The following is a 25,712-nucleotide window of genomic DNA, read 5'->3' on the forward strand; positions in this document are numbered from 1 at the left end:
CTACTGGTGAGGAACCACTAGGCAAATCCAAAGTCCTACAGGCGAGGAGCCTCTAGGCAATTTCCAAAATCCTACAGGTGAGGAACCACTTGGCAAGTCTCCAAAATTCTCAGGCGAAGAGCCTCAGGCGTTCATGGTTCGTGAGTTTATCCTTAAACTACGAAATCAGAAAAACCATTATAATCATCACCGCCATCAATTCATGCCCTTGGATAAGCAACAAAGAAACTCTCACAAACAAGTAAGTTTCTCTCCCTCAATCATTAAGAATCTTTCAAAATGCATTCCGAAAAGAGAACCTCTGGATTACATCATGGATTTCAAAAGCAAGACCCTAATCAGTTGTTGAGAAATTTTCATCTTATCTTGTTCAGTGAGTCAACTAAAAATTCAAGTGTCACCTTGTCTTTGAAATCAACCTCTACCGAGCTCATTCTCAAATAGGGGCAGCTGTTGACACTTAATTTTTAGCTCTTTTTTTTTCATGTTTTAAAAAATTTCAAAATTAGGACTAGGAATCTTGGCCAAGCCTTGAAACCTATTTCTAAACCCAAAAAATAATTTTTTAGCATTTTTCTGCATTTTTTCCTTAATTTCTTTTAGTCAAAATAGGTGAGAAAATCAAGAAAAATAGCAAATGGAATCAGAAAATTCCATAAAAATAGTCATTAGTCTTATTTTAAATCCAATTTCATGAATACATCATCAATTTTGAAAAATCTTGATTCCGGCCAAAATTGGTCGGATGGACTACATTGGCAAGTTGTCAAAAGGTTTAGGACTAAATTAGCCAAATTGAAAAGTTTAGGACTGAATTGACACGAATGCAATATGTCTATGACTTTTTTAGTAATTGTCCCTGAGCGAGAGTGATCAAGTTCACGAGGTACTCTGAAACAAATTCAAGTTCGGCGGCATTCAGAGAAACCGACGTCAATTCAGGAAATTAACGAGTCAAAGTGCTCATCATCTTCACGGATACTCCGATACAAAAAACACCTGAGTACGAAGGAAACTTTGAGAAACGGACTTCACTTCATAGGTATCATGGAATATCCCCCCAGGAGTTTAACCAAGAAGAAGAAGAACATGATTGCGAAGTGGGGCTCTTCGGTTTGCTTGCGTTTGCGCGCATTCCCACGCGATTGGAGAGCGCAAGTTCTCTAGTTTGTCTTCCTATTGGCAAAAGATTCGAAAGGGCAAAAGAGGATATCCCCCCACGATACATAGGAGTTCTTTTTTAATCAATCGAAGATGTTTCATGCGTGTGGAGAAGGAAATGGAACGTGAGTGAATATCGAAGTTTGATAGTTGTATCCACACCTAACCCTAATTTAAAATGAGTAGAAAGGTTTTCGATTAAAGAAAAGGAGGAGATTAGAAAGTTTAGGAGAAAGTGGATCAACCTTCGAAATGGTATATTAGGGGTGTTAGAGATATGGTTATCGTCGGCGGAGGCGAACCCGAGGGGCGGTAGCTGGCGGCGGCTGCGGCTCCCCGGGCCGCCGGCTGTTTGGTGTAGTTTTTGTTGAAATTACTTGTATTGTTGCGGATGTTTCACGCGGAATCTCTCTATAGAGTTCGCCTTTTGAAACTTAGACTCTGTCCGTTTTCTTAACTCGCCGTGCTCTGGTTAAAATCTACCTTTGCTACTTTGATTATCAAGATGAAATCACCTCAACATATGATATTTTGATTTACGAAATGGTAGATTAACCACCGGCCCAATTGGAACATAAGAGGTCTTCCATCAAATGATCATCCAAGTATTTCATAACGAAGCGAGCTTGTAAAACCTTTTAAATGTCGAATTCTGCCTACACACAATGCGTATGCATCTTTACTCGTAATGGCATAAGAGGTCTTCCGACTGTTTACCGTAACTTTTAAACACAAATACTCAATTACGCCAATCAATTAACGTGTAAGACAAAGAGAAAGATGATGTCTACTCGGCAATCCCCGTTCCACAAACTGATTTTAGGGCATCGAATCTCGACCATTGTCACGCAATATAATGAAGGGTTAATACCACGAAAAACCCCAAACTGGTATACGTGTGACAAGTTTATCCAAAATTAATTTTTTGGCTATAAAAAACTCCAAGCTGGTACATTTGTGACAAATTTACACTCCATTAAATTGGATTAATACAAAAAAAAAACACAAACTAGTACACTTGTGACAAACGGAGAACAAAACTCAAAACTGGTAAATCTGTCGATTGCCACGTGTCATTTTACTTATCAATTTGACAGTAAAATTTAACGGAAACTAACAGAGGGTAAATTTATCATAGATGTACCAATTTGTGATTTTTTGTGGTAAAAAAATTAGTTTTTGATAAATTTGTCATCGGTGTACCGATTTGGAATTTTTCGTAGTATTAATGTTACGACGAAACTATGCACCTAAAATGGACCCTCAAAGATTCTCATACCTTGAATTGCGAATTTACCATATCTGGATCATACAACCGCGTTCTTCTCCCTTTCTGTGCTTTTTCGACGAGTCAAACGTTACTTTCCTCGAATGTGTCCGGTGCACAAAACCAAAAACGCACACGAATTTCTTGTATTTTTCTCTCTTTTTCATCTATTTTTTTTTGGGGGGCGGGGGTTCGTTGCTGTAATTGACTGACACCCAGTTCCTGTTCACGTCATCGCAACATGGGAAAGCTGAGAGCTTCGCTAAAAATCGTACAACGAACGGAAAGATGTGGTGGCCACCTTAATTTGTGCCATCCTTTTCTATTCTTCGTTTGCCTCCTCTTCTCCTTTCTTCTCCTTCTTCTTCTCTTTGTTCCACCCCATTTGTAACGGACTGCCTCTCTCTCTCCCTCTCTCCCCGTCTCTGTCTCTCTCTCTCTCTCTCTCTCTCTCTCTCTCCCTGTCTCTCCCTCTGTCTCTCTCTGTCTCTCTCTCTCCGTGGTGATCTCGTAGTATCGGCTCTTTTTTCATCGCCCATGAACGTAGTAAGCCTGCTGACGACGAAACCATCGAAGGGAGAAGGAGCGCCGTCGTTCTTGTCATAATTTGGCACTGAGAAATCACACCCTTGATGCAAAAGATGGAGGTTGGCTTTTAGGCAGCCTCCTCCTCCTCATCCTGGATTGAATTATATGTTCTCTCTCTCTCTCTTTTTCTTTTCTCTCAGGTATTGTAGACGTGTGACGTGAGCATGGATGAATTGCACGTGCGTGTGGGTTTCAAGAACGTGAATTTCTCATCGTGGTTTTGATGGGTCTGTTGCAGGGATTTGATTTCTTGGTGTCTTCTTGATTTTGGCCCTGTAAAGGAGGGAACTTTATATTTCCCTGTGTCGCCATTCCAATGGGCATGTCATCTGATAACGTGCACGGACTTGTTTTGGCCCTCTCGTCGAGCGTTTTCATCGGTTCTAGCTTCATTGTCAAGAAAAAGGGGTTGAAGAAAGCTGGGATAACTGGAGTCAGAGCAGGTTCTTTTTTTTTTTTCTTTTTCCTCATTGAATTAGCTTGATTTTCCAGGAATTTCGATGGTTTTCATGGAAAAAGAATAGAGTCCATTTTAATCTTTTCAATGCCCTGATGTGGGCGTATTTGATATAGATGGCTTCGGGTGATAAAGTTTTTTTTTTTTTTCCCTTGTCGTCTGATAATTTTCTGCCCGTTTACAGGTTCGGGAGGTTATTCGTACTTATATGAACCCTGGTGGTGGGTAGGAATGATAACCAGTAAGTTCTAGCGTTCTGGTTCTGTTTGATACATTGAGCATGTTTTGTTAGGACATGGAGAATTCTGCATGCGATTGTTATTCAAGTGACAGTATATTTGTTTTTGGCTATTCATGTGGTAAAAGGATTTGCCTGTGCCTTTGTTGCTCTCTGACAAATGAAATCCGGTGAGAAGAGACCTGGGCTGGACATGCAATCTTAAACATCAATAGCTTTTGCTTGAGTGTGGAATCTGTTGGTGGGTTCGTCAAATTCCATCATATGGAAGGTGCACTACCTCGGAAAATAACAACTCTGAGTAGCTTATGCTCCCTGGATTTTAGCCTTCTTATGGTGATGGATTTGAGGATTTAAATTGTCTTTGGGTCTGCAATCATCCATTACAGCCAGAGCACATGATCGTGCGCCCGCACACGGGTTCACTCACAGAGAGTCAGAGAGAGCGATAGTCTTTTGTGCCGCTGGTACATCAAGCCCATCAACCTGATTCTTGCTTGTTCCTGGGACACGTCTTCCTCTTTTTTTTTTCTTCTTGTTACCAATAGACCAATCTCGACTGCAGGTTTCAGATAGCTTCTAGGATCCAATGGTTAAATTCTCTTTCCGGTAATGCTAATTTCAATTACTTCTCTTTTTCTCACCTGATTCCTGCTTGTTCCTGGGACATATCTTCCTGTTTTTTTCTTCTTCTTGTTACCAGTAGACCAATCTTCAACTGCAGGTTTCAGATAGCTTCTAGGATCCAATGCTTAAATTCTCTTTCCTGTAATATGCTAAGTACAATTGCTTTTCTTTTTCGTGCCTGATTCTTGCCTGTTCCTGGGACATGTCTTCCTGTTTTTTCTTCTTCTTGTTACCAATAGATCAATCTTCAACTGCAGGTTTCAGATAGCTTCTAGGATCCAATGCTTTAATTCTCTTTCCTGTAATGCTAAGTTCAATTACTTTTCTTTTTCCCGTAGCTTCAAGGATCCAATGCTTAAATTAATTGCTTCATTACATCTTTGGCAGTGATTGTTGGGGAGATTGCCAATTTCGCTGCCTATGCATACGCTCCTGCGATTCTTGTTACGCCTTTGGGAGCACTGAGTATCATCTTCAGGTATTGATGTTGAAATTGTCAACTAAGTAGGATAGCTGTCTCTAAATCTACAAGAAATAAGAAAATCAACATATTTAATATTCTATAAGCTGTTATTTTTCAGCGATGACCGATCTTAAAAACCATGATGCAGTGCAGTGCTTGCCCATTTTATCTTGGAGGAGAAATTGCACATCTTTGGTGTCCTTGGATGTGTTCTTTGTGTGGTGGGTTCCACAAGCATTGTCTTACACGCTCCAAAGGAAAGAGACATTGAATCCGTTAAACAAGTGTGGCGCCTCGCCACCCAGCCAGGTATCAGTCCAGTCGAAACAAGTACCCTTTAGATTTTGAGTAAAACTCCTTGAATGTCTTGAGGATGTTGTGCTGAAAGAAACTCTCTTCTGGTGACAGGTTTTATCGTGTATACTGTTGTAGTTCTCATCGTGGTTGGTGTTCTTATTTTCTGCTATGCACCACGTTATGGACCTACTAATATGATGATTTATATTGGGATTTGCTCTCTCATGGGTTCTCTAACGGTCAGTGTACTATCTTTCAAAGTCTAGCTACATTTATTTCTCGAAGCCGCTATGAACTTCACTGTTTTCTGCAGGTGATGAGTGTTAAAGCATTGGGCATCGCCCTGAAGCTCACATTTTCAGGAGCGAACCAATTCATTTACTTCCAGACATGGTTCTTCACTATAGTCGTCATCTGTTTTAGTCTCATGCAGATCAACTTCTTGAACAAGGTAAGTTGTAAATCTATCAATCAAGAAAGAAGGAAATTTTCATGAAGACATCTCAGTTAATTTTAGATTTTACACCCACCCACCTTTTACTAAGTTAATCTAAGATTTGATTGGATGAAGGACCTAAGTCTAATGCATGGGGAAGAGTATCACCTTTTTCACATTTGTTGCTTGTTCTCTCGATTGGTCCTGATTTTCTTTTATATAACTCAAAAAGTTTCTTCTGACAGGCGCTTGACACCTTCAATACTGCTGTAATATCTCCAGTGTACTATGTGATGTTCACGACTTTCACCATCCTTGCCAGCATGATCATGTTTAAGGTAAAATAAGACTTACCATTGTTTGCGTTTTAGTAGAAGAAAATGCATGTTGACTTAATCCCTGTCCACATGGCGAATTTGACCTTCGTGGAAATATGAAAATAATACATTGTTATATTGATACATGCATTCAGCCTAAAATAATCCCAAAAGAAGCTCTAGTGTTGCTTCAAAAAAATACAGAAGCAGTATCTTTTTAAACTTCAATCGGGTATTTTATAGTCCAGTATCTCTTAAATTGTTCGATCTTAACCTTTTGAGCACAAGCTTCAACAGCCAGGTCTGTAAATTTTTATTATTTGCACAAGGATTGAATGGATTTGTGATCCAGCATGCAGATCTTGACACAGAGAAACTTTGGTCTATACAATTTAGAGAGATGCATATTCTTTGTTATTTCCATTTGTCCTTGACATTATTGTGCGATAATGCATATCCGCCATTGTGCTTTTTCAGCATTTTAAGCGGTGATGATTTGCCTTATTCTTTTCCCTTGGTATGCTTGGGAATGCAGGACTGGGATTCACAAAATGCATCACAAATTGTGACTGAGTTGTGCGGTTTCGTCACTATACTCTCCGGGACATTTCTTCTTCACAAAACCAAAGACATGGGAAATGAGAAAACCGTCAACGCCCAGGCCTTTTCAAGTCCAGGACCAAATCCGAACTCAAACGACGGATAGTACGAGTCAGTGCATCTAACCTTTCTAGTTAAAAGCCCGCCCTGGCAGTTTCCGAATGTACATGGGAATGAGCACAAGGGAGAACGGAAACAACAGACTTTTCTCACCTAAGGTGAATGTCGCGGGAGGGAAAACAGGCTTTAGTTTTGTCAATGCGAAGATTCACGAGCATCATCTGACATAATTTTGGGGGGATTGACAAAATGATGATACCCATGGAGGATCAATCTTTGGTTAATTTACCGACAGTTCGCTTTCACTTTTCTCCTTTGCCATTTCTATTGGTATTCCATACTTCTTCAATGAACAGAATCTTAGTGCACTGTGAATATGTCAAGCAAAGCTTTATTTGTCTTGCGCGGGAACCTCCCGAGTAGTTATGAATTATTTGAAAAGAAGTTGCAAGAAAACATTCCGCACCATACCAATCTTTTTTTCTGGTCATTAGCTTGTGCGTGTTAGTCTTGCATCTTTGTTATTCAGAATCAAAATTGTAGAAGCTTAGGATGTCTAACCTGGATTTATCTTCTATAGCATAAAATGAAAGCAGAATAGAAGAGATTGTATACAGATTTCTATCTTACGTAAGTGGGAAACGTTCTCATTTCAGCACTCAGTTTTTTTTTTCTCTAGGAGCAACTGCTCTAATCTGGGCGACTCAGAATCACGAAGCACCTTCCAAAAGCAGCACAAATAGAAATACACATTCAGCTTGAGAATGTGATTGGCACAAGAATTAGAGCACTTGAATTCTTTATTTTTCCCTGAAAATGACATTGAAGCACCCATTTTTCTGCAAATGTTACTTTGGAGTTGGTTATAACACTTTTTGGCAGTATTTTCTGAAAAAACGAGGTTGGTCCTAAGAAATATGTCTTGTAGTCTAGAATACACTGATCCTCCTGTAATCTTAGTCCTCTTCTGTGTTCAGCCAGCTCCTACAAAAAGCTTTTTCGTCTCCTGTATTCGCAGCACGGTAATTACGTTAATGCGAGTGGTAAACTCAGACATCCTAGATTACCTATTTACCAGACATCCTAGATTACCTATCGCCTGGGTCCAGGAACGGAACGGGAGAAGTAAATACATGAATCTGTTAAATAAATAAACCAAGAGGCGAATGGAACAGGAGAAGTAAATAAATGAATCTGTTAAATAAATAAACCAAGAGGCGAGGCGTATGCGATCGAAGTTGCCAAACTGCTTAAGATGTACAAAAGTTTAAAAAGGCGAGGCTGAATATCTGATGATTAGCTTTTAGTTTTCTGTTGTAAGGTCCAGAAGATATCGAAGGGTTTCTATAAATTGTCTCATTTAACCTTGTACTTAAGAATATCATATAAGCAGGGTGGGTGTGCAAACAATTGCCAATCATAATCAATGCCTTCCGCTTCACTGTCCACATCAAAGATGCGCGTCAAAGCAACATGAGAACACCGGCGTATGAGTAACATCCAAAACCTGATCACAAAAGATTTTTTAATTCACAGACAAAATTCAGGACAAAGAGAAACAGAAAACCTCAATGTCATACTATTGAGAGACACTTCTCAGGAGTTACACGGTTGGGGCTGAATCTTGCCCCATGACAAATTGAAACTAAAACTATGTATCTCAAAACCTTGACGGTAACTAGGGGAACTTTTCTGGGTTCTTACAATCCAACTCACAGCTACTGCCACTAGCTAATTCCGTAGATGAACTAGAACTAATAACGTAGCACTTGGACCCCTTTAAACAGCTGCTTCAGCCTTCTGGGCCTATCTACGGACAAAGTAGAGCTTACCCATGACATGAAGAATTGCGACAAATGCAATGAAGCCAATACTCATCACAAGGACGACATTTGGAGAAATCTTCAGTCCTGGAGCATCATCCGTGTAGAACTGGAGCATGGTCCCAGTTGCTCCTCCGGAGGGCCCACCGCTCGCAGTCCTACGCCTCCGCATGCTTGCGGCGGCAGCTGCACTTCCTCTGGGCGGAGTTGGTCCGGTTAAAGCCATTTCTGGAAAAGTCACAGAAAATATAAAAAACTGTTTCTCCAAAATCCATTCATTCAAGAAGCCAGACCTCTGGAACACTTGACAACCAAGTCTCAGTTCAGCATTCATCATGACATGCCTTATTATCAATACAATGCTGGGGCTATTGCATACAAGAACAAATTAACACAAGGGTGCTTCTAGGGTCCCATAAGCACAAAATCCGGACAAGTCCTGTATTTTAGCCATAAATCCTGAACCTATCATTAAATCGATTGCATTCATAGGTAGTAGTTTAACTTTATGGATCATAACTTACTTGTAATGGTCTTAGCTTGTTTACCTTGTAACTAGTAATTTATCATGATGGACACTATTTTCATAACATGAATATGCTAATACTTAGTAACTAACCAATAACATACCTCAAAATTGTCCTATAAGTCCTTGTAAATGAGTAGTCAGCAACCATCCCTTCACATGTAGTAATTTACCTTAAAGTCTCATACGATTGAATATCCTAATATTTGTAACTTTTCATCAATCGTAATCAATTTGAGTATATCGTAAATCTTGTTTTTTCTATCCTTCACACTTTGTAAACTTGAAGGTTCTATAGGTGAGTAATTGTCCTCATGTCATAATCTTCCTCGATCAATAGTAGCATTGGCAATTTTATAGTCAGTAATTTTCCTTAAATATCCGTAAGTACAATCTCCTGGAAACCATCTGACGGTTGAAATTTTTTTCTTTTCTGATCCAACAATCCAGATTACATACAGGACCATATCCGTAATTGTTGGACTAGACCACAGACTAACCCAATAAGATAAGTTGAAACTAGCAGACATCTACATAGATTCCACAAGCTCAAAGTTACAAACCTCTTTTTTAACCCTTCCAATTCCTGTAAATCAGCTTTACACGTGAAATCCAAGATGGGGTTGAAATAGCAGTGGAGGACAACAAAACCATGAGTAGGTTCGAAGCAAACCAGGAAATAAGGCATTAGGATTCAAAACAAGGACAAGCAGCCCTGTTATGACCTAGACAGCTAATTATTTCTAAAGTTTTAAGTTGCTGGATAGTTGGGACAACAATTAATATCTACCATTTATTCGACAATAAAAAACCGAATCCCAAAAAAAATTGAAAACAAAAGAAAGAATCAGTGATATCAGAAAATCATAGAAACATACGATAGCTAAATATTATTAGATCAATCGAACAAAAGACTATTAGCAAGAAACGAGTCCTAACAAGGCGGGGCCAGCCCAGTATTTCCTTTAATCTTAATTTCAAACTCAAATCTTATGGTCTCCAAGAAATTAAGATTAAAAACGACTTTTAGTCAAAATGGACAGAGATGGAATTTGGACTTGTTAGAGGCTTTGTGCCCGCAACCAAGAGTTAATAACATAAAAAAAAAAAAAACCAGTACCTCTCCTATGGCGATGACCTTTCCGTGTTTTCTACTTGACAAGTCAACCACTTTAATCTACATAACTTGAAACCAATCTTTTGAACTCCAATTTTGTTTTTACATCCTTTCAATGTATATGCCTGCGGAATGGTACACTAATGGCTGGTCCTTTTTAACATGGATTGGAAGTTTGCTTTCAAAGGGAAACAGGCCTATTCCTCTATGAGATTTCTATAGCGCATTATTCTTAGGGATAATTGCAAAAATCATGCTCAACTTTGCTCTCCATATTAAATCCCTTCCTCGCATTTTAAAACCTACATTCGGCATCTCTTCAACCTAAAAAGCATTGATCCTCGTGCATATCCAAAATCTACACCCAGACCCCTCTCCCACTCTCTTCCCTGCCCTATCTCTCTCCTTACACAAAGCAGCACAGCACAACTACTATCGAGAGCACCCCACAGTATTGAGGACCAGAGCTACCTAAGACAATAGCTTTTGTAACTTTCGCTAATTCTCAATTAAAAGCCATCATAAGGGTGACAATTCTTGACACAAATAAGAAGTCAATGGTCAACCTCACCACTGAAAGAAACAAAAAAGGGAACCCCGCCTACTGACTCTAGAACAATGGAATAGCAGATTAGCCCTAGAAGGAAGACGGAAGGAGGGAGGCCCTATCAGATTGAGAACACACCCCGTCTGAAAACTCATGCATGGATCCACTGGAAAAGAAACTGGAACCTTACAATGCATGATCACCAATCAGAACATTTTCACCCACTTTTAATAGAAAGACTTTGCAATTACTTCTAAAAATTATGGTAACCCCGCAAATAATCAGCACGGGATGAATTCTAGCCCAAGGCCATCTCCAAATTGAACTCTCCATCATCGTTCCAAAGATCACCGCCATGATAGACCACTTGTCAATCGATGCAAAAAGGAAATTGCTCAGCTAAAAAAGAGGACAAAACTAGAAATTGTAGCTTAAATCGGCGAGGCAGCAAGTCCATTAACTACTTATAAACACAAAACACAAATCTTTCTACGACAACAAATTCGCCATATAACATGCTCAGAACAGAAACAGCTACTCTCTGCTAACATTGTCCAGACCCCAAAACCTCACGACCCAGATTCACCATTAAAGCCAAACGTTCTTGTTACTCAAACCCAGATCACATGCACAAGGAAACAAGAATCTGAATGCACAGAGCATCGAAACAGTAAAAACACAGATCTACAACACGCCAGGGGGAAAAGAAAAAACCCAAGAATCTGCCAAATTCGACGTAGGGGAAGTCATCAAATCACCGAAAAGAGGAATCGAAGAGATTTGCTAGCGCAAGAAAAAAACGAAAGCCAAGATAAACAAACAAAAGAAAACACCAAGAAATTACCTCGTCAATCAAGAATACGAGAATTAGAACCCTCCGACGACGAACGGATTGAAATTCTCAAAAGGGTTGCTGAAAAATACAATCTTTGAACGAACGATGACGAAATCGAATCGAAGGAGAGTTGAGTCTATCGAATTCTGATCAGGACTAGGAGGAGTACTATAAAATTCGCAGCCTTTTCCAGTTTTATTAAATAATTATTTATTTAATTAAAGCCTCCACGTGAAAGCAGCGAATGGTTCTCCGCCACGTGGAATCGACCTACCTACGAAAAGATTACTATTACAACCGGAATGCACGGTACAAACCATCGGCCAAACAACCTGGGACATGGACAAGTTTGGTTCCTAATAATATGGATTTTTGGTAATGGTCGAGCTTCCTTGGTGCAATTTAAAGACCAACAAAATTAAGGGATGCATTGATTTTGAAGATTTGTAACTTTTCAAATATATAACTTCAAATGTCGCATCTTCGTAAAATGTGGTAAGTCGAATTTTTACAATGCATCATGCTTTTTGGAACAAAATTGTTTATAAGCATCATCTTTTCATAACAAAATTATCCCCTCGAAACGTTTTATGCGATTATCATATAATTTCACTTTCACAACCAATTGAGTTATTAGCCTAAATTTGACCGATCCATGTCTTCTTCTTCTTTTTGTCTTCTCCACCACATATGAAAGGTATATAAGCAAGTACAATGAAAAAATATTAAAGATCAATGCATAATAAATATAGTGAGTAAGTACATGGTATACGTTTATATGTAGACAACAGTTTGTGCTTGCGTCATTTATTCATTTGTTTTTCTTCTCCTCCTCCTTTTTCCTTTTTTGTTTGCATCACATTTTCAGTTTTTGCCTGTTTGTAATGAAGCCATGACAACATCACTTTGATGGGTTGATGGCAACTTCGTAGCTTGCAGCTTCTCTGTAGCGATCATGCCAGATTTTGAGAGGTCTCTCTGTCTGTACCTAATATCATGTACCATGCCTTCGTCCATGGCAAACTTTCTTCCTTGCTAGTTATTATCATACAGAGGAAGCTCCTTGGTCGTTCTTTTCCCGTATTCTGCTTCTTTCCTGATTCAGCCCATTTCCTGGAATTTTGCTTTATCGCATGTTACTCGAGTAAGTCTAATCATGTTCATCTCACTTTCTCCATATCAAAGCTTAAATTCCAAATCTGGCTGCTGAAACTGCAAAAAATCATCCTTGGAGTTGTATGCTCAGACTAGGAGAAGGAGGGGGCTGGAGGCGAGTTGCTTGAAAGCAGAGGAGAAAATTAGCAATCAATGGATCTTCTTTTTGATGATTATCCTAAGTTAGCCATTGGTTTGATTCCAAGTCAGCGACCTTCTCCAAACACACTTTTCTTAATTGTGTAAACACGAGTCTTTTCAAATTTCCTATTTTGCTACAGTTCAGCAACTTTGATATGGAAGGCATCGACTATGCCATCAAGGCAGGTTCAAATCTGCAGTTTGCTAGGATTATTTATGCGCCAGTGTTTGTTTTGCAGGATGATGATTGTGGATACTTTGAATGGTAGAGTAATCTCGTTGGGCTAAAAGAGAAGGTTCACATCAGAATGCTCGAGTAGACGGCGATAAGAAGGAAGCCAAGGCTAACATGCAGAACGAGATTATTATAGTAAAAAACGACCCTGCCGAACTACGTGTAGTAATGAGTGCTAACAATTGCACGAAGGGTAAGATTCCCCGGCAAGAAGCAAGGGAAAGGACGGATGTCTGGGCCATAATTGTGTTGATTAGTAATTTGGTGTTGATAGTGGCGGTGTTATTGCTAATAAATCTATGCATGCTATCAGTTTTCCCTTGGCGGACTAAAACTCAGAGTCCTCGGAAAAATTACTGACGTGGTGGTTAAAAGCAGTTACTTATAAATCTAAACCTTTACTAAATTCTGAAACAGGAGGGGTAGAAAAAGCAAAGCTCCAACTTTATCCCGATCGAGTCATCGCATAAGTACCAATCGATCGATCTCTCTATTTGGTATGAAATGTTTCTCCACAATTTCTACAATGCTCTTAAATAATTATCGAAAGAAGAGATGTGATGGTGAACCTGCCAACAGCCAGATTAAGATGGCATCAAGCATTAGAGCTAATCAAAAGAAAATGTGCCTTTATCTCTGTGTATTGCACTTTAGTTTCGGCTAACGAAAGTGAATCACCAAGCCGAATCAAGATGGAATGGGCAGATTGACATCTCGACTGGTCGTGCTCATGCACATGAAACAGTTTTGACCCGCTGCTCATTATGATGCTAATTTCTGAAGAATGGCCTGCCAATACGGGATTAATGATTCGTAAATAGATCTTAAAGATGGAATGAAATAGCACTTCAAAAGAAAATTTATGTATAAACTATATGAGGGTCCAATAAATTGCTTCTCTGGAAGCATAAAATAGCCTCTGCCAAACGGTAATGCGGGCACTGTCCCAAGGGAAAAACTTACAGGACATGAATGATGCGCTTTAAGGCCTTGGCTGAGCTCTGCAAATGAGATAAGAAGTTTCATGGGGCGAAACTCAGTAGACTGAATACGTCCTCTGCCATCCGCAAAACAAACTAATCCGCGTTGTAGAACGTGCTCAAATGCCTGCAGAAATTCGGACATATATGTTAGAGAAATCATATTTCTGCTTTTAAATGTTTACAGTAATTATCGCGCCACAAGACAACTGTCATTTAACTTGCAAATAAAAAAACACAGCGGACCCCCTAATGTCAGGGAAGAACTCGTGGATACACAACAGAATCCTTGGGCCTATTCAAGCTACGAGGCATTATTGATTGCACATTACAGTGATGTAACAGGTTCTCATCCTCTCTTCTCATAGAAACTTTCCATCCTCCTCTACTCTTCTTTTTTTTTTTTGGGACGGAATCCTCCTTTACTCTCAGCCGCTGCCTATTAGTGCATAAACCAAGTCAGGTTGATCACACACAGAAGGTGGTCAGTTACATTCTCCAATCTTGTACGCGACCTTTTCAACAGGGCTCTACTATTTACTAGCCAAACCTGCCAGTGAATTTCGATGTCTTTAAGATGCTGAAAATTCTCAACATCAGTTGTTTGGTACCGGTAGATCCAGCATCAAACATAGAGCAAACAGCAATCAAGTAATATGTACTGGAGCATTAAAAAATATTCTTCAGAAAATGTAAGCTCAGCTCTGCAATAATTGCTTCTCTTTATTAGCGGGAGAGAATGTCTGAAAGAGAAAAGGTTAAATGGTGGAAGTCTAGTACTCTAATGGTGCATGCCGAAGCAAGTGGAGCACAGAAAATGGGATCAGACAATGAATGTGTACAGCCCGTGGAGTGGCTTCTTATTCCTTCCCAAGGATTCTGCAGGAACTGCCTTAGTCATCACTCACCAGGTTTTCAAGCCAATAATCGAGTTAACTGTCATTATCACATAACTTAGGACAGTTATATATTGGGTTAGCACTCTAGACTCTAGTCCATTTAGCACTCAAAATTTCTCCAATTGAACCAATCATTTTGCTTCAAAAACATTGAATGCTCCTTCAGTACTTCCCTCAATTTTGAACATGGATACAGGGAAGACCAAATACAACCTTCTTGGTCCTACAGAATTCAGATTTAGCTCTTATAACTTCAATGTCCACTCAAACTACTTCCAAGCACAGCAGATATGGGAAATAAACAGCCACTCATCAATGGCAATTACTTGTTTGCTCCTCTTTTTTCCTTCAAAATTTTAGTGGCAGCTGCAACACAATCATCACTTGATGAAATGTTAAAATGGAGATCTGTGATATTGGATCAATAATTAACCTTTGCAAACCACAAAACTCTAGGGTCCATCAACTGAATGGAATATGAATGGAGATGTTGATGATAGTGACTGAATCATTCTAACAATTGTATTAACGTACCTAATGGCAGAAGAGAAAGGGGATCAGAAGCATGCAAACTCGGTTGACATATGATGAAGAGAAAGGGGATCAAAAGAGTGGCACTATGGAAGAACAAAGAAAAGAGGACAATTGCTGGAGCTTGTGGATAAGAAATACACTCTAAAGTGGCAGTTCCGCCAAGACAGAAGATAGTTACTGGTCAGGATAAAAAAACTATACCATAGTCTAGGCACTGAGGGATTAACATACCATCATTTGAATTCAAATAATAACCAACATAATGTTAAGGCATAGATTCTGTCTTTTCGACTTTTGCCAACAGAATTTGAGGGGTCTGAATATGTTTTACCTTTCTATACACTATAATTTTGTTAATACAAAAAAAGAAAACCTTTGCAAATGGACATTACCCGCAGACACACATCTTGACTGTAATAGTCAGACGTCTGGAATGAATCATGAATGCTTTTGTACTCTGCAGTATTCAGCAAACACGTAAATCATTCACAAAAAGAATATTTATGGATAAAAATCACATAACCCACAAGAAACATCAATAATGACCTTTCATGACAGCACTGAAGCTGTAAGAATTCTGTTCTTTCACTTCCAACCTCTTCATGCAAACAAGAATATAGAGTTCCAGTATGGAGCAATCTGCAAAGAAAGTTATACTTGCTTATTATTCAGAAAGACAGACAAGACGGTGGATGCACATATATGAAAGAGAAAAGACAGATATAACATAATTTCCGGCACAGTGAGAGGGCTCTAGAGGAGGGGTTAAAAGGGGTGCAGAAAGACAGTCTTTTGTTCCTTTAAGTGTCAAGCATGTTACCAGAGTGTCAAATGATGTTTGTCAATAAGCATTTTCACTAGCAATAGAGACGTCTCAATACACAAGCCATAAAACTAGCAACAGAAAAAAAAGTTGCCAACACCAAGGATGCCAAAAGCCGCCATACTTATGGGTATTGAAGGACCAACTAGATGGAAAATTTGAGCCAATGCAAATATTTTATTAGGAAGCACTCATTTCTTTGATAATTTACCTACATCTCTGTATCATAATTTTATGTATAAAGCATTATATAGAGAATATTATTTGCTTGGCTTGAGATTGACGGAATTAATAGCAACACCATCATCCTATTATTGGAGAAATGCCAGTACTGTACAACATCAAATTGCATGCTTTGAGGATAAAATGACACATGAATCAATATTGGTTTGACAAAATAGATTGCTAACACATCTGTACCTCTTAAGCATTCCATTTTCGGTTGCCTCTGCAAACATGAAATTGCAGATTTGAAGTTCTCGAATGATAAATAACCCAACTTCAAATCCATATCAGAGACAGCCCGGAATCTGATTTCAGTGGCTTCAATAAGGCCCTCAAATGAAAATTAACAGATAGATAAAGCGCAAGTGTTTGCAGCACACAATTGCTGCAGGGAACTTACAGGTACTTCACCAAGTGCCGAACAGTGGGACTGAAATTCATATAAGAATCGATGACTTGCCGGAACCTTTCATCTGAGAACATACTCTGGAGTATAATTTAAGGAATTACTTTAAAAATGATCCTATTTCCTCTAAGCTTCATGAGAAAGTATGCACTGAATCCTTCCCTTTCAAGTGAGGAACTTCCAAGCAATCCACAAGGCAAAGTATGAGAAGGCCTCTGACCCTCAAAACGCATTAGAGACAAAATATTCCTTTCAGAAGATAAGTTGACTCACGAGTCAATGGTATATACACTTTTAGAATGTATACCAGAACTTAGAACCTCTAAAGGTAGATGTTGCATGCAGAAAGCTTTCATTTACATTAAATGATGCTTCTTCACACTACTGAGCTAACTGCCAGGTTATCGAGGGGTGGCTAATTATATATCTATAAAAGGCTAGACATCCTTGAAATGTTAGGATGAGCGTAACAATGCTAGAGCATGACCATGCAACAGATGTTACTGCACAATGAAATTTCACAGATACAGATAGCCAAGTGTTACCATGTGATGTTAACGCATAGATTTAAGTTCGCTATGCCTAAGCAGGGATACCCCAAAAGATTAAAAAAACAGTCACCACTGCGAATGTAATCAAAGCCTTACAACTCCCACGACAAATAGAGATTTAGTTCCACCTATTTTTCTGTTAACAAGTGATGTCAAGGAAATGCTCCTACACATGATCCAGCCAACACCTAAATTCTATGATGTCCGCAAGTTTACTCCAAACTGATGGATCGAACTGCCTTTCTTTAATTCTCTGTACTCAATTTTACTTTGTTTTCATCCTACTCTACAAAGTAACCATCCAAGCGACAATTAAGACCCAATAAAACCATACCTCACTGATAAAACCGAGTCTACCGAGATGAGCTCATACTTTCATATGATAAATGGATCCACTGTCCAAGAGAAATAAATCATTCAAAATAAATAACCTGTTTTTTAAGCACCAAATGGTAAGTGTGAAATTGATGTTACCAAGTTCGAAGTGAGCATACATGAGCACCCATGTACCTACCCACTCGCCCTTAGACACAGATATGACATGCCAATGTGCTATAGTAGACGCATGGATAAAACAATGCTCTCATCCCACACAAAATCATTTGTCTCTCGTACTCTCCATTTTCTGAACTATATATATGTACAGTCTCTAACTCTCAATTCTAATTCAGGACCCAAAATTTTGCAAGCTAAATTCAATTAATGGATTCAACACCAGAAAATTTTCTCTCACGGTCCCTCATTTTCGATCTTTCTATCATTGCTACATGGGTATGCACATTGCTGAAAAAGAAAATAAATTAGCAAAAGGATACGTGTAGTTTTGCATTAAATTCAATAGCATAGTCATGTGGAAGGCTTGGGTCCACTGGCAAAGACAAGACATGATCTAATAACCTGCATAGCTAGAAGATGAGAGAATTTAGCACACTGTAAGTGCTGGTCTCACAGAATAGAAAGTGGCTCCAAATTTCAATGTATCAGGCACAGAAAATAACTTATCTACATCTCTTTTTTTATATACAACAATGAATTTCTTCAAAAAAAGAAATCTCTACTAAATCAGAAAGCACAGGAGCAAAGAGAGAAAAAGAAAAACAAACAGAAATGAAACAACAATTAGAGTAGACAGGATCAGAGGATAACCAGAGACAAATAAAAAGAAGAAAGTATCAACAGAAGCTTCAAGTCCCTCAAAAATCTTTTCTCACGTTCTTCCATATGCACCACATAGATAAAGCTGTGCAACGCACCAAGATTTCTTTCAGGTTTTCTTTTTAGAGCTATAAAAGATTTCTTTGACATTAAATTGTCCCAAAATCCTTTCCAACACTGAATAGCTGGATAGCATTTGGTTAATAAAAAATCTTCAAAGAGTTGATAATATGATTCTGCAGGGTGAGAGCAAGTCACAAGTAATAGAAGATGATAACAGATTTACCTGACTGCTTGGACAAAGATACGAAACCAAATGTGAGAATGAAGTTACGACTTTCGGTATGAATCTTATTCAAAGCTACACCGGAACACGAGATAAAATTCTACTTTCAAGGGGAAAGGACAAGAGAAATTCGCCAAGAGACAACGAAAAAATTTAATGCTGACGGTCTTGCCATTAGACATACCACTGTCTTATCTTCCTCTTTCCCCTATAATAGGACAAGTCAACGAGGAAGTGCAATGGGCAGATCCATGAACCTTAGCAAACTAATGAAGATCAATACAGGAGTCAATCGAATATAGCTCTCAATCACTAAAACTCCTTAAGAAAATTGGATTCCAAAGAACAGATTCACCCTTCAAAGACATATAGTCTGATACCATCACATTCTTATTAGCCGTCACAGACAATAAAGTAGGAAAAAGAGATTTGAGAGGGGCTTCACCACAGCTCATGTCATGCCAAAAGCTAACTCTTCAGCCATTCCGATTTCAAATTTATCTAACAATAGAAGAGCTTCAACCTTTTCATATGAATTTATAAACACAAAGTCGAAATCCACTTGTCGTACCAACTGTCAAGATCAACAGGGTATTTAGTTTCAAAGATAGCCTATTTACCTATATATATCTTCTTCGGATGGAGGTAGAAATAGCAGCTTTCTATGAGAAAAACGAGACTTTACTCTCTTTTCCAACAGCTGGTCAGCATCCTGCAAGTTTAAAGCATTGTATGACAAAAGAATGGTTAGGTTGAGCATGAATCCATCTCAAGCAAACAGAGAGGACACCGGAATCACAACCGATATCAACGCAACCTAAGTGATTGACTACTTTTTTTTCTTCCCACATATCCCCTTCCAAACTCTCCCTCTCTGTGTTTCTTGACTCTTAGACATTGGAAATGCATTGAGAGAAAATAAGAATGGATGGTCAATGACGACATACCAGTCGGCAACTCACACCAATAACTACAGCTTGAGATGTCACTGACTGCATCGCGTCAAGTAACGCATACAGGAGCCGTTGTTTCCCCTGCAAAAAACTAGCCTAAGTGTGTCATGCTCTATTCAAAGATTTCACTTCAAGAAAAATAAAACCTACCAACTCACATGGGCCAACTCTAACATAGAAATTAAATAATGCCCAGATCAACTATGAGGATGCAAATGGACAAAAATTGGCTGCATATTACCTGAGTGAAGAGGTCAAACTCATCTAGTACAAACACGATTGTTTTATGTGCTAGGCCACACTCCCTGATGAGCATATCAAACTACTTAATATTTCAGCATGATAATTAATGATTAGCTCGTTGGAAGATAACTGTACACTTACCTCAGCATGGCTATCATGAACTCGGAATTGTCATCAGATGAAGCCTGAGAAGGTAATCGAGAAGTATTAGATTCTTCTTTTGCAAAACGATAACACAAAACTTTAAGATGATCATTCGCTAAATTCCCATTAGAGAATGCAAGTTACCATCTTTGAGAATAATAGCTGATGCTCTACACATAATTGCCTAGCAATTTCCTGCATGATCAGTAATCATTATAAAACAGTAAGGATGAGAAATGTGGAGCAATTTGAAATGATTAACTGATAAACTGCTTAAGAAAATGAAATAACCATAGATAGAAGCTATTTAACAAAGGCATGCTTAGGAATATAATTCTATGAGAAGAGAGCATGCACAGATCAATTATTAACAAAGAACATTACTACAAACAAATATCATATAACTTGATGTATTATCTAAATTTAAGGGACACCAAACTATGGATGAATTCTAATGTTAAATAAAAAGTATATCATCTCTGTGCAAGAACAGGACACAAAATTTGTCTGTAGTGCATGAAGATGATGGCAATATCACTGGTGAAGGTGCCTCTGGAAAAACTTTCTCCCGGTTAGCCCCAAAGGATTATATGATGGTCACTATAGACAACTAACAAAAGGGGAAAGATCATGCATTCTAAGGAGTAAGGACTTCCAGTTAATGGATGAGAGATTAGAAGCTGGACCATCTTATTTTTTTACTTATAATACCCTTTTGGCATACATGAATTTTCTAACTTCCAAGGGTGATATTGATACCCCAGATACCTTTACGAAAGCAATACTTTTGTAATCACTAAGTACCCCATCAAAATTCTGAGCATCCATTTTGGCACACCTTTTATCATCAGTTTTTTCCTTTACGTGATTTATTTACAAAGTCATGAACAAATGCAAGATATTACTAAAATTCAAACTGAGGACTTTATCATCGTGAAATGGAAGTGTTGAATGCTTCCTACATCAATGACTACATATCTTGTTTCAATTGCTACTAGCCACACTGAACGACATAAAAGAAGACTTGCCACCATAGAGAGCTATATAACAAAAAACACAACAAATGGTGCCAAAAGAGCATCAAATATTGTTATACCTTGAGAGCGCTATTATCATCACTGTGCAACAGTCCATTCAATCTGATCTGAAACACAACTCCACCAGACTTTTCATATCAGTGTAGCACATCAAATATGGCTCTTTGACATATGCATGGTCCGATGCATAAAAATATGGAATATTTTCAAGGAGAAGTTGGCAGATAGAAATATTAATGAGCGTACCAAAGTAATCATATCAGGATATTCCAGAAGCAGATCTTCAAGAACGAGTTCCAACACCTAAAAGGTACAGTTTTTCATTCTTATATTACATATAAAAGTTGCAGCTGTTAACAAATATTACACAACAAAAACACAAGTAAAAGAGCATACGGCAACTTTCCCGGACCCACGGGGACCTAGAAGCAAGACAGAATTGTTGCATGCCTCTGTAACTGAACTGGAGACTATAAACTTCAACTTGCTGCAGAGGAAAAGAATGACATCGTAATTTCGTAACACCAAAAGTACTTCAATTCAAATTCTGATGGTCTAAAACCAACTTTGCCGTCTCTTCAATCCACAGAAGCGAATCGACGAGATTGAGCAATGATAAATCGAGAAAGAACGCATCTTTAACGCGGCAAATTAGGAAAGAAAGAAAATCAGACCTGTAATTGCTGTCGGGAGAATCACAGAGAGGTCTGAAGATGAAATTAGGATTGCAGAGCCTGCTTCTTATGAGATTCAGGGCCTTTTCTGCTGCATTTTTGCTTACCATTCTGCAACGGTGTCGTAGAGAAACGGCGAGAAAACGACAGTCACGGCTTGCTGCAGCCACTTCTAGAGTATCAGCAGAATACAAGACGTTCTAGTAATGGACCAGTTAAAAACATCCGGCGCCTATGCACGCTAAACAGATACAAAGCAGAAGAATTGAATGAAGCAACTAGCAAATGCAAGTGTAGACTCAAATTACTCCACGAAACCCTCGTTTCGTCTCCGCAGTTCCGGTCCAGACATGATTGGGGAGAAAGGGAAACAGTGGGATTGAAGAAACAACCAACAGAGACTGAAGCCATTGGCAAACAAGACCGTACAAAATTCTTGTGTACACACCAAATAGAACGGCATCAGCTGATTCCTTGAAAAAAAAAAACATCACCTTTGTCCCACGCTCACCGGCAACAGCTCGTGACAATCGAGCACGCGGAACAACGAGGGTCGGTACTCGAACCCGCCCTTCGGAGCGTCGCCGAGAGGCCGACGGGGATCGCGACGGCCTCCGGAGGAGCTCCTAGAACTTCCGACGCAATGCGCCTGAATCACGCGACGGAACTACCGAAAGAACTGCAAAAGTTTAAGTTTTGCTGGAGAAAATCGGGCAGTTGAACTCTAGAACCCTAGAGAAGATGGAGAGGGAGAGGGAGAGAGAGAGACAGATGGAGAGCGCGCGAAAGGAAAGCGCGGGATCGAGCGCGCGAACGAGGGGACAGAAAATGGGCCGGGTCGGACCGGACCGGACCGGCCCGAATGCTGGGCTTGCCCACCCATTTCATGGTTTGAGGCTTGATAGATAATTTGGTAAGCCCATTATCATGTTTGAAGTGTTTAAAGAGATAGTGTTGAGAGTTTCATTTTTCCCCTTTAAGTTATTTTAACTCGTGCGATTAGATTTCTATGTTCAAAATATTATTATGTTTTGCACAATGAAATCTTCTGACTCTTTTCGTTTTTTGGGTCGCCGAGTTATTTAGCTGCATGCCACTAGTTTTGCCGACAGAACGACGTGGTTAAAAATCATCACATGGTGTTGATGGGATGGCGTGATCGGACTAGAAGCACCACGTAATCTGAAAATTGGAAAGAGAAGGACCTAATTGCCCTCCCTTTTTCCATGGACGCGATCAGTCTTATCTCATAAAAGCTTGTATCTTCTCAAAGCGGCAAAACAAGTAAGCACCCCTCGGTACCTCACAATCATCGATTAATGAATGATTCCCAAAACCATCGAAAATTTTGCCTCCCCGAATTGAACTCAGCTTCGGCAACTCACAGAGGACCTTAGTAGATGGATTATACGCTAGTGCGGTCATCGATGGCCAAGCATACCCATACATTACATGACCCCGCGATTCAAATAGTTCATCTGGCAAAACCTTCACAGGGTTTTCAATAGCTTTAAAGCCCGTTCATCACATGTCTCGGGAAATGCTTCGTAATCTATGGACTAAAAAAGGGGATTGGTTCTAAGTATCCTTAGGGGAGTGCTCGAATTGTCCTGGAGTGCTCGTTTCAAGTACGTGCGGGCACACCAAGGATGGGAAAGTATTGAACGATATCGCTTACTTACGCACGCGAAACGCATCAATCATTTGACTGGCAACCTTGTGAGGATGTCTATAATAACATCATTTGTGAGTTTGGCCACAGTCTTCAATAGAGAAAAACTAAATGTAGACCAAGGATGTGCTCAAAGTGTGACATCCCAAAGCGTCATATACTAAGGTGTTTTTTAGTTTTTTTACTTATAGCACAAGCGAAAAACAATGTACAATCAAAGTAAACATTTCTTATTCAATAGACACATACGCAACGTAAATACCGCATCTTCATTCCATATTTTTATTTTATATACAAGGGCGATTTAGATGACATCATCATCAAATACTATAGCAAAAGACTACATCTGGGAGGTCAAAAGGTGTCCTACCCCCCTAACGCCATCCAAGTGAAACTCACGGTTTCCAATATCTCCAATCATCCATTCTCACAGTCCAAGTCAAAAAGGTACGACTGTGACAAGTAAAAGTCATTTCCCCATATGTACTACACCATCCTCTAGCAACTACTCCTCATAGCCACCTCCCTCATCACTGTTACTGTTATCAAGATACAGAATCGGCCCCACAAGTTGTCCCCCTGCCAGAACATGTATCGAAACAAAACGGTATAGTACATTTCCATCCGGTGAACCTATGTCCACCCAAAGTGTAGCGGTGTATCTCACTAATATCACGGAAGGGAAAGCCGGATCTGTAAACTCATGTGGTTCGCCCTCAAAGTTTACGGGCGCACCATATCGAGAGATAGGAGATGCGGGAATAGGAGGGATGCCTAAAGATCTTAAAAATAAATATCAACAGGAGTGAGCTAATGCTCCACAAGAGAAACGACTAGCTTATAAACCAATCGATCAAACTAACTCTCGGTTCCTGGGACACATCTAGCATGAAACAATCGATGCACACTATAATGAATACACACGATTCGAATGTAACATTCATAGTCACATGTATAATGTCAGCATGCATTGTATGTATCACACGTTTCATTTCTCATTCATGTCATGTCATCGGGTCCACTCCCATCTCACGATTCAACCGATTTACTGGCCGGTCCGTGCAGGTGACTTTCGGTTTACTGTCCGGACTTTCATGGCTTGTTGGCTACAGGCATCTCACCCCGAGACATCCCAAGCACAAGCATAGGGGCATTCTAGCACACAACACAAGGGCATCCCGACTTCTCCGGGGTATCTTTCGGTTTACTTTCGGAACTTCTGTGGTTCGCTAACCACATACATCTCACTCCGAGGCATCCCACGCACAAGCACAGGGGCATCCCAACACACAGCACAGGGGCATCTCAACTCCTCCAGGGCATCATCCGGTTTACTGACCGGACTTCCAAGGTTTGCTGGCCTTGGGCATCACATAACATCTTTCTTTCACACACATCTCTAGCATATCGCACGTATGTAATGACATGACGTAACACACTTCATTCAGCATGCTTTTCATATGAAATGATACCATGTCTCACCAAATAATTAGATGCCTCATTAACACACCCAAGCTATTCACACCAGAATTTCTAGAATCAGTTACCACAAATGTGACATCCTAAAATCCGTAGGATCAATTAGTGATGTTACATGAATTGAAATTAGTGAGGGCCAAGGTTTGAGTATGCAATTGTCGAAACACTTATGGAATTTCGATAAATACACTTGGTATATTTGTGATCTGAAAATTTTGGAAATTCAATTGACAATTGAGGAGGCTTATTTTTTGCCATATATGTGCACAACGTACATGTATAGGGATAATGGCCATTAATGTATATTAAAATATCTACAAGTAATAAAGAGATGAGTGAGTATCGTCCCAACAATGATTGTCTCTAATTATTCAATTACTTACCGAAGGTGATCAATCCAAGGAACTAGCTAACCAAGTCGGAAAGGCAAGTAAAAAGTGAACTAAACCAATTAAAGGACTTAAATATAAAAGGGCCGAAACTTAAAGGATTCAAAAGCTAATTAAAATTGCAAAGTAAACCTAATCTAAAGCAAACCGAAAATTAGTAAGGCAAATTATCAAGATTTAACCAAGATCACAAAGCGTTAGAGCATCCAACTTCACTTAACCACTCATAATCAATTCTCTTAACTTGTCATGCAACAAATTAATTCCCAATTATGTTGGCGAAATTTCCCTAACTTAGATTACAAGCTGACCTTGGTCTAATAATTAATAATTAGGTATGTTAACCCACACTAACCTGTGATGAATTTAAAC

At 39.3% G+C, this 25,712-nt stretch overlaps 3 protein-coding genes across 9 annotated transcripts; 1 reads left to right on the plus strand and 2 right to left on the minus strand.

Moving 5' to 3' along the window:
- Window positions 1–2,734: 2,734 nt before the first annotated feature.
- On the plus strand, window positions 2,735–6,879 carry LOC115683483 (probable magnesium transporter NIPA2). 2 transcript variants are annotated; one of them, XM_056303113.1, is made up of 9 exons: window positions 2,735–3,156; window positions 3,255–3,459; window positions 3,658–3,714; window positions 4,726–4,816; window positions 4,950–5,110; window positions 5,210–5,337; window positions 5,412–5,549; window positions 5,780–5,872; window positions 6,387–6,879. In XM_056303113.1, the coding sequence occupies exons 2-9, from the start codon at window positions 3,333–3,335 to the stop codon at window positions 6,555–6,557; spliced, it is 966 nt and encodes a 321-aa protein (XP_056159088.1). In that variant the 5' UTR covers window positions 2,735–3,156; window positions 3,255–3,332; the 3' UTR covers window positions 6,558–6,879. The 2 variants fall into 2 exon arrangements, with proteins under 2 accessions (XP_056159088.1, XP_056159093.1); XM_056303118.1 differs by having other exon boundaries at window positions 2,735–3,075.
- A 1,140-nt stretch (window positions 6,880–8,019) lies between these two features.
- On the minus strand, window positions 8,020–11,546 carry LOC115683484 (protein transport protein Sec61 subunit beta-like). Of its 3 annotated transcripts, none has more exons than XM_056303123.1 (3): window positions 11,369–11,546; window positions 10,663–10,702; window positions 8,020–8,562 (listed from the first exon to the last, which is right to left on the minus strand). In XM_056303123.1, exon 3 carries the CDS (start codon window positions 8,558–8,560, stop codon window positions 8,318–8,320), a length of 243 nt encoding a protein of 80 aa, XP_056159098.1. In that variant the 5' UTR covers window positions 8,561–8,562; window positions 10,663–10,702; window positions 11,369–11,546; the 3' UTR covers window positions 8,020–8,317. The 3 variants fall into 3 exon arrangements, with proteins under 3 accessions (XP_056159098.1, XP_056159095.1, XP_030463874.1); XM_056303120.1 differs by having other exon boundaries at window positions 10,663–10,709; XM_030608014.2 differs by lacking the exon at window positions 10,663–10,702 and having other exon boundaries at window positions 11,369–11,537.
- A 1,953-nt stretch (window positions 11,547–13,499) lies between these two features.
- LOC115683482 (origin of replication complex subunit 4) lies at window positions 13,500–22,583 on the minus strand. 4 transcript variants are annotated; one of them, XM_056303106.1, is made up of 17 exons: window positions 22,312–22,583; window positions 21,801–21,960; window positions 21,523–21,613; window positions 21,373–21,429; window positions 21,186–21,233; window positions 20,234–20,284; window positions 20,087–20,130; window positions 19,944–20,007; window positions 19,697–19,783; window positions 19,370–19,461; window positions 18,124–18,205; window positions 16,752–16,837; window positions 16,547–16,656; window positions 15,850–15,942; window positions 15,696–15,760; window positions 13,854–13,997; window positions 13,500–13,679 (listed from the first exon to the last, which is right to left on the minus strand). In XM_056303106.1, exons 2-17 carry the CDS (start codon window positions 21,908–21,910, stop codon window positions 13,653–13,655), a joined length of 1,251 nt encoding a protein of 416 aa, XP_056159081.1. In that variant the 5' UTR covers window positions 21,911–21,960; window positions 22,312–22,583; the 3' UTR covers window positions 13,500–13,652. The 4 variants fall into 4 exon arrangements, with proteins under 4 accessions (XP_056159081.1, XP_056159079.1, XP_056159074.1 ...); XM_056303104.1 differs by having other exon boundaries at window positions 21,801–21,972; XM_056303099.1 differs by having other exon boundaries at window positions 22,295–22,583.
- Window positions 22,584–25,712: the final 3,129 nt, after the last annotated feature.

Source organism: Syzygium oleosum, unplaced genomic scaffold, assembly GCF_021117445.2.
Source record: "Syzygium oleosum isolate NSW1041296 unplaced genomic scaffold, Sole_v2.1 Sole_v2.01, whole genome shotgun sequence".
NCBI classification, from domain to species: Eukaryota; Viridiplantae; Streptophyta; class Magnoliopsida; order Myrtales; family Myrtaceae; genus Syzygium; species Syzygium oleosum.